The 17,595-nt window shown below is 54.9% G+C and overlaps 1 protein-coding gene across 1 annotated transcript; it reads left to right on the forward strand.

The window, feature by feature from the left end:
- The first annotated feature begins 713 nt into the window (after positions 1–713).
- FAM166C (family with sequence similarity 166 member C) lies at positions 714–15,786 on the forward strand. Its single transcript, XM_035000457.1, has 4 exons — positions 714–787; positions 11,435–11,708; positions 12,908–13,020; positions 15,642–15,786. Exons 1-4 carry the CDS (start codon positions 714–716, stop codon positions 15,784–15,786), a joined length of 606 nt encoding a protein of 201 aa, XP_034856348.1.
- The last annotated feature ends 1,809 nt before the right edge of the window (positions 15,787–17,595 follow it).

Consider the following 17,595-nt stretch of genomic DNA (forward strand, 5'->3'; position numbering starts at 1 on the left):
GGAAGCACCGTTGCAAGGAAACCTCACCGGGGCTTTGGGCAAGTTTGCTCTCTGGTGCAAACGAGCCAACCCTGTGGACTGAACTTCAGAACTGGCGACAGGTGTAAATCACACACCCAGATCTTTCCTCGATTTGCTTTTGGCCCCTTACTTACAAACCACTCGTGTGGAGTAGTCTGCCGGGCAAGACCGGGTGAGAAGGAAGTTCCCAGGGAGAGACGAGAGAGTAATGAAGACAATTCCCCTTGAGGAACTGGGGTGCGCGGGCAGACTCGGGGAGCGCTGGCTCGTGGGGTCCCTGCGGCCACTCGGGCTCCCGGAGCAGAGCGGCGATGAGGCTGCCGCTTTCTGCTCGGCCTCCGAAGCGCGGGCGCCCCAGGCCGGGTCCGCCAGCCCCGCAGCGGACAGAAGCGCGCTCAGGGCGCACCCCCGGCCGGGCCTCTCCAGCGAGGTCCCACCTTCATCCCGCATCTGCGCGTCGGCACACGCGCGGGCCGGCGGTGAAGCGCAGAGATGAGCCCAGGCCTGGCGCTTGGGTGGGAGCGGCGATTGGCGGGGTCCACAGGAGGAGGGCTGTGGGCCCCCCGGAACGCGGCGGCCGCTGGGCCCCAGTCACGTTGCCCGGCGCGCGGTTGCCGGGTGACCCCGGGCTGTTTACCGTCGGGCGGGGAGCGCCGGGGCGCCGGGCTCGCTGCGCGCTCACCGCACCCACCATGGCCTCCCGCAGCGCGGGCACCCTACTGACCGAGTTCAATGCCGCCTACGTGCCCCCCGGCCTCATGCCCGGGTAAGGCCGCCGCCTGAACCCGTGGGGTGGAGTCCGCGTCTCGCCCGGGGAACCCTCCTCCGGCTCGAATCTCCGTCCCCGCGTCTTTGGGGTTTGAGGGAACCGCGAGCGCCAACGGTTCCTCTGGCTGGGGGCCTCCCCCGGGGCTGGCGCGCTCAGGGCAGGGGGTGGCGGGGACTCTCCGGGACCACGTTCGTAGAAAGTGGGTTCCCAGCGAGCGCCGAGCACACCGGGCCTGCGGCCCCGCAAGGGGGAGGCGCGGGAGCCCCCGCGTGAGGTTGGTGTTTGGAGACGCCTGGAAGGGAGCGAGAGCGTGGGGAGCTGAGAAGGGAGCCGTCTTTTCGGGCCCCAGCCCGGTGTGGCGCCCCCAGGATTCGCGCAGGAGTCGCATTTGTCGGATGAAGGACGAAAGGAGACCGGGTGGGCGCCTGGGTGGGTTTCGAAGAATCTGGCACGGCGGGTGCACTGGCCGCCGGACTTTGTGGTCGGTTCTCCCACCCATCTCACCTAATCCTCACAGAATGCTGGCTTTGAAAGCTTCCCAGTCGGCAGATCTGCCCTGCCTTTAGCATTTTCAGATGCAGGGTCAAACCTACCTTTCCTTTCTCTGGCTGGTATCAAGCCCCACACATCTAAGATGCAAGTCTGACGGTCTCTTCCATTCTGTGGCCCCTTCTGTCAAAGTGTCTGAGATTTCCACTCCCAAGCTTTTTTCCCAGGGTGTAAGATTCTCTTTCTCTCCCCCACCAGTCGCCCCGGGCGTGGAGGGCAGGGACTGGATTCTGAGATGCTCCTGATGTCAAGCCAGGTGTGTTAGAAAAGGTGGCTTAGGATTTTCCTATTAATCCTCTCCTTCATTTAGGCATTCCTTTGACAAAGACGTGCTGAGCGCTTGGGATGTGCCAGGTTTGTTATAAGACATACAAGCAGGGGCCGCCCTTGATGGGTCCCCGTTGCGGTGTAATCACATGAGGCTTAGTTCAAAGCCATCTTGGCAGCCCTGGAGAGTGGTGTTCATACCACATTCTGGGTGTTTATTATGGGGTTTCATTCTACACATTATTATATTTTTTTCTTCAGATCCCCACCATCCCCAGGTGGGACCTAACCCTCCCCAAGTGTCCCCCCCACTCTGTCTGGGGCCAGGAGGGGTTGTGTATTTCAGGAGCGATCCTGTGTTGCTCTTCTATCCATGCCCCTCGTCTGCAGCTCCCTCGAGCACCCAGTCCTGGGATTGATCTAGAAATTGTGATAACAAGTGAATCATAAAGAAGGCTCCAAGCATGAGCTGGACTAGTCTGAATAGCTGAGCCTGTATCTGCGGCTTTTGCCACGGATCTTTCTGGGAGGGATATGCTGTCCCTAAAATCCCCATCGATGAGGAATGAATTATCTTTTGTTTCTAAATGCTACCTCATTTTGTTAACTTAATGAAAGAATCCCAGGTTCCCCACCACACCTGGATAATTAATTATAAATATTAATCACAGGATTTTAAGCACAGCCAGTCTCTTCTGACACTCAAATCATCCCCCTTACCAGTTTTATTCTTAGAGGCAGAGCATATTCCCAGTGGTAAGGACTTGGGAGATCTTGTGGCCCAGCCCCCTCCTGTTCCAGATGTGGTCACTGAGGTCTGCCCAGGGGAACTTGCTTGAGTCCCAAGCTGGTGATGGACAAGCCGGCAGTGTGAGCCCCCCGGGTGTGAGCACCTACTGTGTACCAGGCACTGTGCAGGGCTCTTTACACACTTTCTCTAAAAAACCTTTGCAACAACCCAGATGAGAAACGAACAGCTTGCCTGGGGTCATTCAGCAAGTTACCGTGCCATGTCCGTGTGACTTCAGCACCCAGGCTCTCCTCAATCCCTCCAATTGTTAGCTATTACCATTAGTTAGATCCCTGCCGTGTTCAAGGCCTGATTCTGGGTACCAAGGGAAACAGGATGCTGGGCTTCAGACTCGTTGCCAGGGAGCTCCTCCTGGTTCCTTGCTGCTCTGGGCAACACAGCCCTCAGGCACCTTGCCAGTGCCTGGCCTGTGTGCCCTCCCTGCAGTGAGCAGGGAATTCTTGGGTCCAAGTCCCTGGGATTGTAAGGCTTTTCAAGGGATGAGACCAGCCACAGTGGGGGCTCTGTGCCTCCTGCTTGCAGGTCACATCTAAGTGGTATCCATCCCCTTGCTCTCTGCCTCCCACCACACCTCACCAGGCTCTTCGTCCAAACACTTGACCCGCCACTGTGCCTTCATTCATGGCCGGACTGCCGCTGCCCCTGACGCCCCCAGCTCTGCCCAGGGGCTCTCACCAGGAGCAAGGGCAGGGGGACTTGCCCCCCGTCACTTCCCTCTGTCTGCCTGGAGTGGCAGCTGGGCCCCTATCTGCCACTGAGCTGGGCTTGAGCCTTAGGGGCCGCAAGACCCTAAAATCAGTGCATTCCACTATCAAGAGGACATTCTCAAGAAGGTGGCCACACAGAGGTGACTATGTCCCCTTACCCGGAATCCCTAGACAGCCAGCTCTCTGGAGGGAAAAAGACTTGATCTGCAGCATTTCTCTCCTGTCTGTGGTATGAACCCTCCCACTGTGGCTGATTTCAAGCTAGCAGCACAATGTCACCGTGCAGAGCTGGGAAGAGGTGCATAGCAGCACACGGACCCGATCATTCCACCCTACACATGCAAGAGTCGTAACTAAACTCCAGGACACGGACGGTGGTGAGACATAGTGACATAATCAGGGAGTAATCAGTTTTGAGGGTTTATCACCTTTGTTTTCAATATAATTTCTTTAATTGTGACTTTATATAATTTAATTTTTTTTACAATTAAATTTTAATGCTGGCTTGTTTAACAACAGCTTGAAAAAAATCCTGGAACTTTAGTAATCAGCTCCCTTCGGCCAGTAGGAGCCAGTACTCACCACCTCCAGCACACCCCCGGCCCCTGCCAACTGCTGCAGGCCTGAGACCTCACCGGGCCAGGCCGGGACAGGGGACCCCCTTCCATTTCAGCCCAGGCCCTGGTGCTGCAGGTGCAGCCCTGGAGACAGGCCCGTGCATCCTCGGCTACAAAACAAAGGCCACATGCCAAAGGGATGTAGGAGACTCCATGTGCCCAGATAGGCAACTGATACCTCTCACACAACCCGGAAGAACTGGGGAGGCTTCCTAAGAACAGGGTGCCAGGGGCCGCTGGAGACCTAGGCTTTGTAACAGGGACCCTCCTTCTTTCCAGAAGAATTATCAGTCCTTTAAAATGTGCCTCCATTTGTCAGTTCATTTCAACAAATATGTACAGAGCATCTCCTGAGGGCCAGGAGTGCCAGGATGCAGACAGGAGGAGAACACCTCCTTCTCTCCCCACAGAGTTTATACTTCAGAAAGAAAGACTAGACTAAAGGCCCAGGTAATTGCAATATAGCCAGAATGTGAACTGGGACAGAAGAGAGTCACAAAGGGGGGCTCCTGCCCGGCTCAGTTGGAAGAGCATGATGACTCTTGATTTTGGGGTCATGAGTTCGAGCCCCACGTTGGGTGTAGAGATGACTTAAAAAAATTAAAACTTAAATAAAAAAAGTCACAAAGGGCACAGACAGTTCAATGGAGAGGACAAGCATGGTCTGTGGGTGGCTCCATGGAAAAGGTCTTAGAAATGGACCTTGAGGCATGGCTAAGGTCCCAAGGCAGGGAGAGGAGGAGAGGAGTGTCTTCGGGATGGAGGGGATGGCCCGAGGAGAGGCAGGGGTAAAGGTGCTGGCCGGATATGCCTCCAGAGCAACAAAAGCCTGTTTAGCTGGAGTGGAAAAGCTGCAACAAGGAAGTGGATGAGAAGGTTGGGAAGATCGCTCCCAGGGGCCCACATCAAGCAGGTCCTTGAGTGCCTAGCCCATTTGTACTTAATTTCCTAGACAACGGGGAGCCTTTGAAAGTTTGTGCCCAGGGGAAGGGTCTGCTGGCCCTGTACTCCGCAGGAAGTGTTATGGAGAAGGCGCGCGTGGAATGAGGACGTGCTGAATAGTCACAAGTTAATTAGTTAATAAGGCTGCTCATGGGATCTCTGATGGCATGGTAATTAATTTTAATGTCAGGTCTGGGGCCAATCAGGGTCATCAAGAGGCAGGGAGGGATTGCTCCCTGTACGCACAGGAATACACACAAGATCATTGCCGGGGGTCCCAGCTGAGCACAGTCTCCCAGCTCGCGTGCAGGTGGCTGAGGAGGGGGTCAAGGAGGAGGTGTGGGAGCACCGTAGGGACTGTTGGATGCCCCGTTATGAAACCTGCCATTCCTGCCATTCCCCTCGGTTCTTTCTACCACGGCCGGCCACACGACCAACAACAGGCCTTCGGAAAGCTTTACGGTAGAACCACACAGGGTCGCCCTCAAGGCACACAACTGCAAGTGCGGGCAGGGGACACAGACCTGGCTAGCCGAGGCATGCCCTCTGAGTGCTACATGAATGTGAACGTGTGCACATATGTGCGCACCCCTGCGCCCCTCCCTGAGCAGCAAACTCTGAACAGGATCAGAAATCCAACCTTAGGAGGATTGCGGAGGAGGGGGCTTCTATTCTATTGGGATGCAAATATCTTGGCATTCAGAGAAGGTGGAAAATCGGGGAGCAGAGGAGGAGTATGGCAGAGAGCCTGGGGGTGGTGAAGACAAGAATCACAGGAACACGTCACATTTCTATAGCTCCTTTCTTCCGAGGAGCACCAAGGCCCCTGTGGGTGGGACGCTGTGTGCCCGCGTGTGCTCTGCAGAGCAGAGCCAAGCCCCTTGAAAGCAGTGTTCTGGGACATGGTGCCCCCGGGTTTCGGGACTTCTGCCCCCTCCAGCGGACGTTTATTGAGCACTAGTCCTGTGTTAGGTGCTGCGTAGGTGCTGAGGATAGAGGGGAACACAGATCAGCAGAGGAGGTGGATGAATGTGCGCCTGAGCGTGGACGAAGGATGTGACAATTCACGTTTGGTAGAGGGTGTGTGGTTAGGGAAGGCGACAGAGAGCCCTGGTTCTGTGAAAGGGTGGGGAACCCCCCGGGGGCAGGAGGAGACATGGCATCCCGGTTGGGTGGATGTGTGCGAAGGCTCAGAGGTGTGGGCAGCATGTGACGCTTCCGGGGCATTGGGCGCACGTGGGGAAGCGAGAAGCGAGAGGTGAGCCTTAGTGATGTGATGCATGTTTGAGAAAGATCATTCTGGCAGCAGTGTGGACAGCCGGCTGGAGGGGTGAGACTTGGTCTGGGAGACTGGCTGGGAGACTGAAAACTCCGGCAAGCGAAGAGCCAGGCTGGCAGCCGTGGGAGAAGCACAGGGCCTAGGGACAGAAGGGGGATGGAGAAGGGAGGATGGCGTGAATCCCGGTTTCTGGCTGGTAAGGGGTGGATATCGGTGTCATTAAGCCAGGCAGAGCTATCCAGGAGGAGGAGGAACAGGCTGGTTTTGATCAGTCTGCACCTGGCACTCGTGGGCAAGCCCTATATGAACGACTAGGTATGTGAATCCTTAGCCGGGAGAAGAAACACAGAGACACAGCTCTGGGCATCCTTGGTGTATGGGCAGTATTGGAAGTCTAACATAAATGAGCTTTCCCAGAGGGAGTGGGTCTCTGAAAAGAGAAGAGGACTCTGGGGCATCTGGAAGCACCTAGAAGATAAGCAGGGGAAGAGAACGAGTTCCCAGGCCATCCCCCTCCACACTGAGGTTCTCTTCAAAGCCTGACCCCAGTGGAAGGCCCTTCTTGGGGCTCCACCAATCCCGCCCCCACCCCACCCCGGGGAATGGGCCTCTCTCCCTGCGTTTAAAGGCATCAGAGCTCTTGCACACATACCGTGTATCTCAGTAAATACGGAATGAGGGGTTAGGCAGGAGGAAGAAGGGCCGAGGCTTGTGGACCTCTGGATTCCCAACACTGGCGCACAGTAGGTTCCCAGTAAAGTAATTCTTAACACTATCTCACTGTCTTTAAAAAAAAAAAAAAAGATACACGTACAAAGCAGAAAGAAACAAAGCACCCCAAATCCGAACACCTAGAATGAACCAGGGTTAGCTTTTGGTGAACTTCCTTCCAGTTCCTCATTGGGCGTCTATTCAGCAAAAAGACTTGATGGCTGGCTGGCTGGGTGGGTAGAAAGATAGGCAAAGCAATTCTATAAAAATATGATCATGCCACATTTGCTATTTTAAAATGAAAATCATGAAATGTAATCTTACTAGGACTTCACCGAAGAGAAAGATGCTGGCATAAAATGGAAGAATTCCCAGACTTTAGATTAATGCTAATTCAGCTCAAGAGATATTAATTCCTAAAAGATCTGTCTAAAAGAGAGGGAGGGAGGGAAAATAAAACCATCCAGGGGTGAGAGTCACTGTGTTGTGTGTTTTTCAACAACACATTTTAGATTTAGTTGCCATGGGTTGACTCTGCTTATAAATTCTTCGTAAGTGCACTCCCATCGCCCCTCCACCCACCCCCCCAATTTTTGTTGCCGAAATTATTTTTCCCTTTGACAGGTTTTATAACATTTACGTTCCGCGCTGTCACCAGACTTCACCTCGCTGCTATTTCTAGTTCCGTACTTAAATAGATTTGAAGCTAACCACCACTCCTTTTCACAGAGGTTCTACATTCTGGGTATTTCTTTCTTTTGAATCATCTCCTAGTTGGCAGGATTTCGTCACTGAACGCTACTTGCAAGGAGAGCCTATGGGTTGCTTTGGTTCCTGAGCTCTTTCTTGCCGGGAAAGGACCAGCGGCTGCCTTTCTATCTGAACGGCCGCTTGGCCAGTCTGATGTTCTTGGGTCACGCTCTTGTCCCGACACAATGTTGCAGACAACCTTTCTTTCATTTTGGTGCTGTCGCTGTATGATCTTTCTGTTGGGGTTTGACAGCACCTGATGACCAGCCTCTCTTTCATTCCTGCCTTCTGAACCACTGGAGAAGTAAGACAAAAGAGTGAAAGCTGATATGGGAGAACAGGACTGGTACTGGACCCCGGAAGGAGGTGGCAGAGGGCTGGATTGCGGCAGGCTCTCCTCCTGAAGGAGAGAGTGTGTGCGCCCAAAACAGCACCGAGGAGCCGTGTGGGCTGGCTTGCTTCCAGTGAAAAGCTTCTCCCCTCACTCCCTGCTTGGGCCCAGGCAACCTCCTTTCCCTCTTCAGCCCGCCAGCCCAACGTTCTTCCACCTGAAGGTGGAAGGACAAGTGGGGGTCGGAGGCACGTCTGTAGGGAGCTCCCTCCATGTGGAAGGACTTATCAGGAGGAAGGAAGAAGCTTCTTCCTACTGCCGGACTTTGACTGCTTGACTGTCTAGCTTATATTGTTATTAGGTTTCATACATAGCGCAAAGAACTCTCAGGAACTCTGTTTCTACCGCTCAGGTTATGTTTCTTGCAAATGAGTTTCTGCATCAGCGCGAGTGTTGCCACCGAGAAAGGGTGAGCCGAGGATGTTGGATTTGGCAATTGGATGATTTTACATTACTTTAATGAAAAAATACAGGCTCACATTGAAGCCGGGGTGGGGGGGAGGTGGTGGTGAAAAATCAGACTGAGGGAGGTCAAGGGAAGAATGGGAGAGGGAGAAACAAAGGCAGAAGGTACAGAACATTTCACAGGGAAATTCGGGAATAAGGGAAGAGAAAGAGTGGGATGCAAGGGGGCAAGGCCCACTGGAGGATTTTGCAACCTGGGAAAAATGCACACAAATGTGCGTGTTTATAGGCAGAGAGGAAGAAGCTAAGAGAGCAGGAGAGAGTATAGATGGCAAGGAGGGAGGACAGAGGCTGAGAGAAATAGAGAGGGACTGATGGGGGCGGAGGGAGGGCAGGAGGGGAGGCTCCGGACCCAGGAGGGGGGAAACCGTGGCAAAGAGGAGGACTCTGTCCCGGAAGTGGCCAAGGTGACCTCACAGGCATCACCAGCCCTACTGTCTTTCCAGGAGAGAAGGAGACCCAGCCATCATTGAGGAACTCGGGAGGATCCAGCAGAAGGGCAGAGGCAGGTGGGAGCAGGTTAGGATCCTGAGGGTCATGGTCTCAAGGATGGAGAGAAGCCACGGGCAGGAGAGGGAAGGCTGGGTGAATGCCTGAGTGCAGTGGAAAGCTTCTCCCCTCACTCCCTGCTTGGGCCCAGGCAACCTCAAGTGCTGCAAGATTCTAGAAGGGCACAGCTGCTGAGGGGAGGTAGGGCCAGGAACCAGGGAGGGGCTCTTGTTCTATTTTGCTCACAGTGGAGAGCAATTGGAAGGCCTGTCAGTAATCCCCGGGCTTGGCTTCCTGACTCCCGCCTGATGGGAAAAAGCAAGCCATGCACTGCTCTCTAATTTTATTGGTGAGGAGGCCGAGGCCCAGAGCAGCTGCTGCAGGTGACCCTGAAGCGCGGACCTTAGACCACAGTGCGCTTTGGCCTGGTGAGACGGGGAAGCCTGTGATGTCGCAGGGGCCGGCAGGCTCCCCGCACTCCCTGGGGCTTCCCTGGTAAGAGAACTCAGCTGAGCACAGGCGAGGCCCCTGGCATCCCAGCAGGGGAGGCCCCGGGGGTCCCTGCAGCACGGTCGTCGGGCATCGGTGTGAGCGGGCCCAGCTGGAAACATCACTGATGCTGTAGGCAGGCAGCCACTCATTTTGTTTGTTCCCTAAACGTTTCCTACTCAGATCGCGTGCCAGACCTGGTGCTGAAAACTGGGGATCCAGAGGTTAGACATGAGCCAGCTATGCTCAAGGAGCTCCCAGCCTAGTGGCAGAGACAGAGACAAGAGCATTCAGAGTGAGGTTTGGCTAGTGGTGGGATGGGCACAGAGAACACGACCCACCTAGACCTGGAAGAGGTGGCAAGGAAAGGATCTTCAAGGAAGTGATAGGACAGGTCTGTTTTTTTAAAAAAGATTTATTTATTCAAGAAAGAAAGAGAGCACGAGCAGGGGGAGAGGCAGGGGGAGAGGCAGAGGCAGAGGGAGAGAGAATCCCAAGCAGACTGTGCTGAGAGTGGAGCCCAGTGTGGGGCTTGATCGCACGACCCTGAGATCATGACCTGAGCTGAAATCAAGAGTTGGATGCTTAACCCGACTGAGCCACCCAGGGGCCCCATAGTATTTAGCTTCTTAAGGCTCACAGTATTTAATGGGATCCTTTAGTATTTGTGGGCAAGCATCAGGAGCGGCGGGAGAGGGCAGGCATTCCTGATGGCTGGGGGGCACAGGGCAAATGCCATGGGAGAGACACGGGGTGGGAGGGAGAAAGAGCAGCTACAGGCAGGAAACTGCAAATGGCTCTTTACAACCCGGGGCGGGGCAGCTGGTGAGGCTGGAGAAGGAGGCGAGGTCCACTCTCAGACGGCCTTGAATGCCACGCTAAGGGCTTGACTTTAGAAGGTCAGTCCGGCTGAAGTATGGGAACGGGGTGGGAGGTAAGAGCATGGTTAGGAGGATGAGGGGTTGCTGCGGCCACGGTCCAGGTAAGAGGCAGCGTGGCCATCTGGCCAGTGCTCTTCACCGAGATGGGACTAGCTGTTGGGGAGGTGGTGGGGAGAGATAGTGCCTGGGACATCTGAGGGAGAGGTCTAGGGTGCCACTGTGTAGGGGAGTCTGAGGGAACTTCTGGGCTGGAGATGAAGACCAGGGGTCATCCACACAAGGGTGACGGTTAAGGCCTCGGCATGGATACCATCACGCAGGGGACTGTGTGGGCTCAGGACGGACCCTGGAGGAAGAGAGCAGAGGAGGCGCGTCATGGTGGGCGGGGGGGAACCGTGAAGGAATGGTCAGAGAGGCAGGTGAAGACCAGCAGACAAGGAGAGAATAGTGTCCTAAAATCCAGGAGCGGCGTTTTGAGAAGGCAGAGGTCACCAACATCCAGTGCGGCAGACGACCCGTGATGGCCTTGTCAAGGGCCATTTCAAGGGCACCATGGGGTCCAGGCCGGGTTTTAGGAGGTGAGAAGCACTGACCGGGAAAGCACTGATCTCTGTCCCTTGCACAAAGTCTGACGCTCCTGCTCTTCGGGGGTCGCCCGGTCTCCCCTCACTTGGCCGCAGCAAGCCTGGCTCTCTGTGTAAATCTCACCTGACTGGGGCTCCTTAGCGTCCTGTGCGGGCGTGTGTTCCCCGGGGTCTCCAGGGGCCCCGCTCGCCAGCCCCCTGCCCCTCTCGCTGGCCTCCGTGGTTGCAGTGGGCGATGGGGCTCCTGGCAGCTGGTGTGAGTGGCGCCTCACGAGGCCAAAGGCTGCAGCACGTGAACCCAGGCCTTGGCTGCAACCAGTCTGACAGCATCGTCACACTGCTGTGTCCCCCCAACTTCTGATATTCTCGCGACCCTTAACGAGATAGCAGCAGGAGGCCTGCCATCTTCGGAATGGAGAGTGACTTGTCTGCAGGCTTGCTTGGGGCTCAGGATGGGGCCCCGGTGCTCTGGTCCCTGCCTCAGCCTCTAGTCTGGAGGGATGACCGTCCTCTATAGGGAGGAGAGGCCCAGAGCCTTTTTCCCTCATCGTGCCCCGGAGCCCCGAGCTGGGCAGTGCCCCTTAGGGAAGCTTCTCAAAGCCCAGAAGTGACCCACGGGGCCCACTGACCCCATCCCTGGGTTTTCAGGGCCTCTCTTGGAACTGGCCCTGGAACCTTGCACTGATCTCCCCACTCCCCATTACCATGGCAGGTACCAAGGCCATGTCCCCAGTGTGGCCTTCTCCTTTGGCTCCCCCTACGGCACCACCACCCTCAAGTACTTCCAGGACCAACGCCACGCTGCCCTGGAGAAGAGCCACACTCCCTTCAGCAAAGGCGGCCACTTCCCGACCCTCTTCTCCTCCAACCCCGACCTGGTGCTGAGTAAGCGCTCCCACACCCGGGACCGCTGGCTGCACACCCCCGTCTACACCCGCTTCAACCTGGATAGTGACCGCTCCGCCCAACTCGCGGGTTTCTACCAGGTGGGCTGCCCTGGGCTGGGCTGCTACCTCCTCTCCGTGGCGGTGGGGGAGTGGGCTGGAGCGATGGCGGGGCCAAAGACCTCTCACCCTCAAAGAGTGACTTTGTTTGCTTTTTCTGAGCCCCTGAGCTAGCAAGGAACCTATGAGTTTGGCTAGGGGCACTGGGGACAGGGCTCGGGACTCGGTTTCTTAGATGCCCCCTCCATCCCAGGGACTCCTGGGGCTCTTGTCCCTGTTTATCCCCACTGTGGGTAGAACTGGAGCCTTTGGGGATGTGCCCACCCTCACCTCTGCCCCGTGGCCCTGTGGGCCCTTGCTTACTTCCTACTAGAGTAAAAGGCCAAAGATTCACCTACAGGATGACCCCCCCCAACACACACACACATAGGGCCCACTAAGCCCCCGTCCCCGACTGTCCTTGCCCACCTGGGTCCTGGTCCCCACCTGACACCTCTCTGTTTCACAGACCCTCTGAGGATGTGCCCCGAGTCAACCTCAGCCCCAGACTGGAACCTAACTGCCCACCCCCTGATGTTCTGGTCCTGCTCCTCTGGCTCTTAAAGCCTCCTCTGGGTCCGGTTCAGACATAACCCCAGGGGCCACAGGCACCGAGGTGTTCGCCCACCTCCCTGGGGGCCGGGGCTCATTCTCTGCTGTGTTCCTAGAAACCCCACTCTCTCCCTCTTTTCTCTTGCAAACATCCCTCCAGCCTGAGTTCAAGGACGCGGGTACCTCCTGGTCCTTAGGGCAGAGAACCGTATGAGAAGGCAGCTTCCCCAGGGAGAGGACCGAGTCAACGCTGTCAGATGTCCAGGGGCTGGGGAACTGTGTCAATGGGCACAGAAGGGTCTTTGCTCTCCATCATGGCTCTCACACAGAGGACCCCCCAGTCCTGGGGAGGAGGGGGGAGGGAGAAACAAACTTTCCACCTGCTGAGCCAGGAGTCACATACCTTACCTCTGCTGGTTGCTTGTCTCCTTTACTCTCCCTAGCAAAGCTGGTACGCTGTGGGCCATTATCCCCGTTAGACAGACGGGAAGCTGGTCTCAGAGAGGACACCCAGCTGGGGACTCCAACAGGGGCATTAGGGGAGGCAGCCCCCACCCCCTGCCCAGGTATAGCCAGGTGGGAAATGCAGGGGCCCCGCGTCACTGCTGCATACTAACAACCTGTCATCTCTTCCTTGGGTCGAGCTGTAGATGGCACAGTGGCATCGGAAGTACTATCTAGACAAGACGGGCATGGTGCCCCGGGTCCCCTACTTCGTGCTGCCTGTGAAGGAGCGGGAACGGTACCCCCTCCCCACCGACCTGTGAGTGCCTGCCCTCCCTTCATTCATGCATTCTACAGACACATGTCCATGGGCACCTGCTTTCAGCCAGGCACGCAGCCACTCAGCCTGAGAAATGAGTTAAGGTCTGGCCCTAAGGAGCCTACAGTGCAGAGGGTGATGGTTACAGAGCAAGGGGTCAGGGTTTGGGCAGCCTCACAGGGAAACCAGGAACCTGAATGAGCGGAATCAGAAAGAGTGTTTTCCTGGCCAGATGCCTGGGGAGTTTGGGAGCAAACCCCACCATCTTTGCTGGCCCGAACCTGCAGGCTTCTCCCCTGCAATGGCAGCCTTGCAGCTACACTCGTCCAAATGTGGTCACCGCTGCTCTGAGCAGTGAGGAACTGCTGCCCTCTGGCGGACACAGAGGACACTACACAGAGCAGGGAATTGGTCCCTCCCTCCAACTCTGACCAGACTCAGAAAATGTTGTCTTTGGGACTACAAAATAGCTTTCAAAGTCCAACTGTCCATCTAACAAAATGTGAACTTTCCCCACTGCCTGAATCACACTGCTTTTATCCAGGAGAGCTGCTTTTCCCAGGGAAGGCCAGCTCTGCCCTGTAAGATAATCCAGGTACATGTTTGTCTTGCTCTCCCTCCTGACACCAAGGCATGGAAATCAAGTCCGTGCTGCCAAGGCGTTGTGTGGGGAAGGAGGCATCAGGAGGTCAGTGGAAAGATCTTGGGTTTCCAACTACATGCTGACCCTTTGCTTGCCTCAAGAACCCCAAGCCTCGCCACCATCATTATTGATAAGGCAGCAAAACTTTCCATTGAGTTTAATGGTTTTTTAAAGACACAAATTTAACTGCCTCTGTAGTTTCCTCTCTGTAAGATAGAGGGACCCATTTTATAGATAGGGAAACTGAGGTTTAGTGATGGCCTCAGAAACTTGTGCCAGGTAGCAAGTCTGGTTGGAGGTAGAACCTGGAGAAACCAAGATCTCCTGACACCAACTCTAGGACTCTGGGTTGGCCATCTCCACCCCTTGGGTGGCTCTGAGTCAGACCAAACCTGGAGGCAGTGTGGGGCCTCTCCTGAGGACATATCTCCTCTTGAGATCACTCTGGGCCGGATCTGCACCTCCCCCAGCTGTGGGGAGCCTGGGATGCCCCAGCTCCATTTCTTCTCCGAGTTTTCTGGCAGCATATGCAGCTGATGGCTTCACACAGCTCAGAGGGCCAACCAGGTCATTGGGAGTAGTAGGGTCAGTGCCTGCACGCAGCCCTTTTCCTGATCACCACTGTGGCTTGGGGCAAATCCCTGCCCTTTCCCGAGTTTCATCACCATCACCACCATCACTACTATCACCATTACATCACCATCACCATCATCACTGTCACCACCATCACTATCACCACCATCACCATCATCATCATCATAACCATCACCATCACCATCACTACCATCACATCACCACCATCACCACCACCATCACCATCATCACCATACTGTCATCACCATCACCACCATCACCACCATCACCGTCGCCACCATCACCACCATCACCAGCATCATCATCACCATCAACACCATCACCGTCACCACCATCACCATCGCCACCATCACCATCATCACCATACTGTCATCATCACCACCATCACCATCACCACCACGATCACCACCACCATCACCATCATCATCACATGACCACCATCACCATCATCATTGTCATCACCATCACCATCCCACCGTCGCCACCATCACCACCACCATCACCATCATCACCACCATCATATCACCACCATCACCACCACCACCACCATCACCATCATCACCATCACCATCACCATCATCACCACCACCATCACCATCATCACCATACTGTCATCATCATCACCACCATCACCACCACCATCACCACCATCACCATCATCACCATCACCACCATCACCATCACCATCACCGTTGCCACCATCACCACCACCGTCACCATCACCGCCATCACTATCACCACCATTACCATCACCACCATCATCACCATCATCACCATTTCTTATATTTGTTGAGTGTTTCCTCCTTGTCCAGCATTATTGAAGTGCTTTATAAGCATTACCTCATTTACTCCTCAAAACAAAGCTAAGACAGGGCGCCTGGGTGGCTCAGTCAGTTAAGCGACTGCCTTCAGCTCAGGTCATGATCCTGGAGTCCCGGGATTAAGTCCCGCATCGGGCTCCCTGCTCAGCGGGGAGTCTGCTTCTCCCTCTGACCCTCCTCCCTTGCGTGCTCTCTGTCTCTCATTCTCTCTCACAAATAAATGAATAAAATCTTTAAAAAACAAACAAACAAACAAAAAAAAACAAAGCTAAGACAGATGTACTAACATTAGTCCATTTTATGTGTCCACTTCCAGCAAGAGTTGAGCCAGAATCTGACAGCCATGTTCTGTCTGACACCCATGTTCTCTCTCTTAACCACTGTACCATTGTACAAGTACAAATTATTCTGATCTGAACTGCAGGGTGACTTATCAGATGTTGAGCTGATGAGCATTCATAGGGTCAGGATGGGCTAGAACAGTGGGCACGCAGGGCTGTGGATGGGCATCCCCCCCACCTCCCTGGCACACTGCATAATGCTGGCTCCATCCTTGCCCCCAGTCCTCCTCTGACCCCAGAGAAGAAGTGGCACCTTTTAAGAGTATCCCCTGAGAACCTGAAGACCTACCAGACATTCCCCTCGGGGAAGAGGGTCTCCCCACACGAGCGGCAGAAGAGAGATCGCTACTTTGAGTTCAGAGCATGATGTCTGAGAGCCTGGCTCTGGCCAGGTTGGCTTTTTGGAATAAAATCTTTAGCCACGAACAAACCCATGGTCTTCTCCTCTGAGCTCCAGGAACATTTGGCCGCAACAAGGACATGCCTGAGGGTCACACAGCACTGGGTCTTAAGGCCTGTAGAAAGCTCAGCTCAGGGTTTCAAGCCAGTAGAAAGCAGTGTCCAGTGACCTACTGGGCCCCCCCAACCCTTCCTCTGAGGTGGGGGCAGGTAGGACCAAGAACTGAAGGGCTCCTGAGTCTTGGTGGCGGTTCACTCAGGTACAGAGATACCTCCCATCTGCTTCCACGAGTATAATCGAGGAAGCCCCATGATCGCATGTCTGAGAACGATGGGGAAGTGACCATGGAACAATTGCACAGGGGGTCGGATGCAAAGGACTTCTAGTTTGAGCCCTGACTTGGCATCATTTAGTCCGCACACTTACTTGTGAGGGAGGTGGTGTTGGCCCCACTTTACTGATAAAGACACGGAGTCTTGGAGGTTGAGAAAGTTGCCCAAGCTCCCACAGCTTAGAAGTGACCCAGTGTTTTGACCCAAGCCCTCGTTTTCCCACTACATAACCTGCCTGTGGTCCATGTGGAGACTCAGAGGTAGGGATGACTCAGCCCTGAAGCCCTTCTGGTGCCGGAGAGAAAAAGCTGTGTCCAGCAACCTCTCTCTGCATTCTGCCCAGACTGGCATGCACAGGCTGATTTGGCATCTCCCCTGGGGACTACTTCTAGAACAGCACAGGAGGGAGTGACCCAGGACTAAGCCATTCTTCAAGGAAATGGGGGGAATGGGATCCCAGGTCACATGCCTGAGGTGGGGAGTCTGGAGTGTCTGCTCTCACCAGGCTGCTGCTTCTCATTTCCTGGGAGGCCTCCTGCCTGCTGGGGCAGGGGACAGGATGCGGGGGACAGCCCCTCCATAGACAGGATCTGGGATGGGGACCTCAGGCCAGGTACGTATCCACATGACAGGGTTTCTCCAACATTCCAGCATCTCTTAGAGTTGATCAAGGGACTGTCATCAATCAATGGGAAATTTATTACCTCTTGAATGGGTGAAACAGGACCTAAAGGCAAAGAGACCACTGCAGGTTCAAGTACATGTCAATGAGTACATTGAGACAGCCCCTCCCCTGGGAGCCGGTGTTTAGACACCTCCTTAGAGGACCATGTAAATGAGAAAAACTGTGTGCCCATCAGAGAGGCATCTGTCAGCTCTCAGAGACCCTATAAGGGGCTTCTCCTGTGACCCAGACTCCTTGACCACCTGGGTGCCAAAGGGTCCCTGTGGTGGCCGAATTCATTCCAGGATTTGGCTGAAGAGCAAAGCAAATAAACCCCAACTGCTGGTCCACACTGTTGCATCCTGGAGCCTGGGGTTGCCAAGTGGGTCCTAGATGTCTTCTCCCGTGACAAGGACTGGGAAGCCGGGCACCAACCGGAATGACCGCTATATCCATGTCTCTGTACAGTCGGCAGCAGGAGATGCTGGGAGGTAGCTCCAGTGAAGGAAGGGAATGATGTGGATTTTCTGCATAAACTTCATCCCATTTGGCCTGGTCCCTGCTGTGATGTGGGTTGGGATTTGAACCCTGTCCTCAAAAAGGCTGGTCATCCCAGCTAGCTTGCTGTCATCGGCAAACTTAAGCCCTAGAATGAGCAGTCCTTAATAAAAGGTACTTCTACACGATCCTGTATTCAAAAGATGAACTGGTGGGGGGATGGGAAAGGCTTTTGTTTGGCTTTATTGAATAAACAATGGTCCAGAAGTGAGGTAGGACAGG

Source organism: Mirounga leonina, unplaced genomic scaffold, assembly GCF_011800145.1.
Source record: "Mirounga leonina isolate KUSES-001 unplaced genomic scaffold, KU_Mleo_1.0 Mir_125, whole genome shotgun sequence".
Classification (NCBI taxonomy): domain Eukaryota; kingdom Metazoa; phylum Chordata; class Mammalia; order Carnivora; family Phocidae; genus Mirounga; species Mirounga leonina.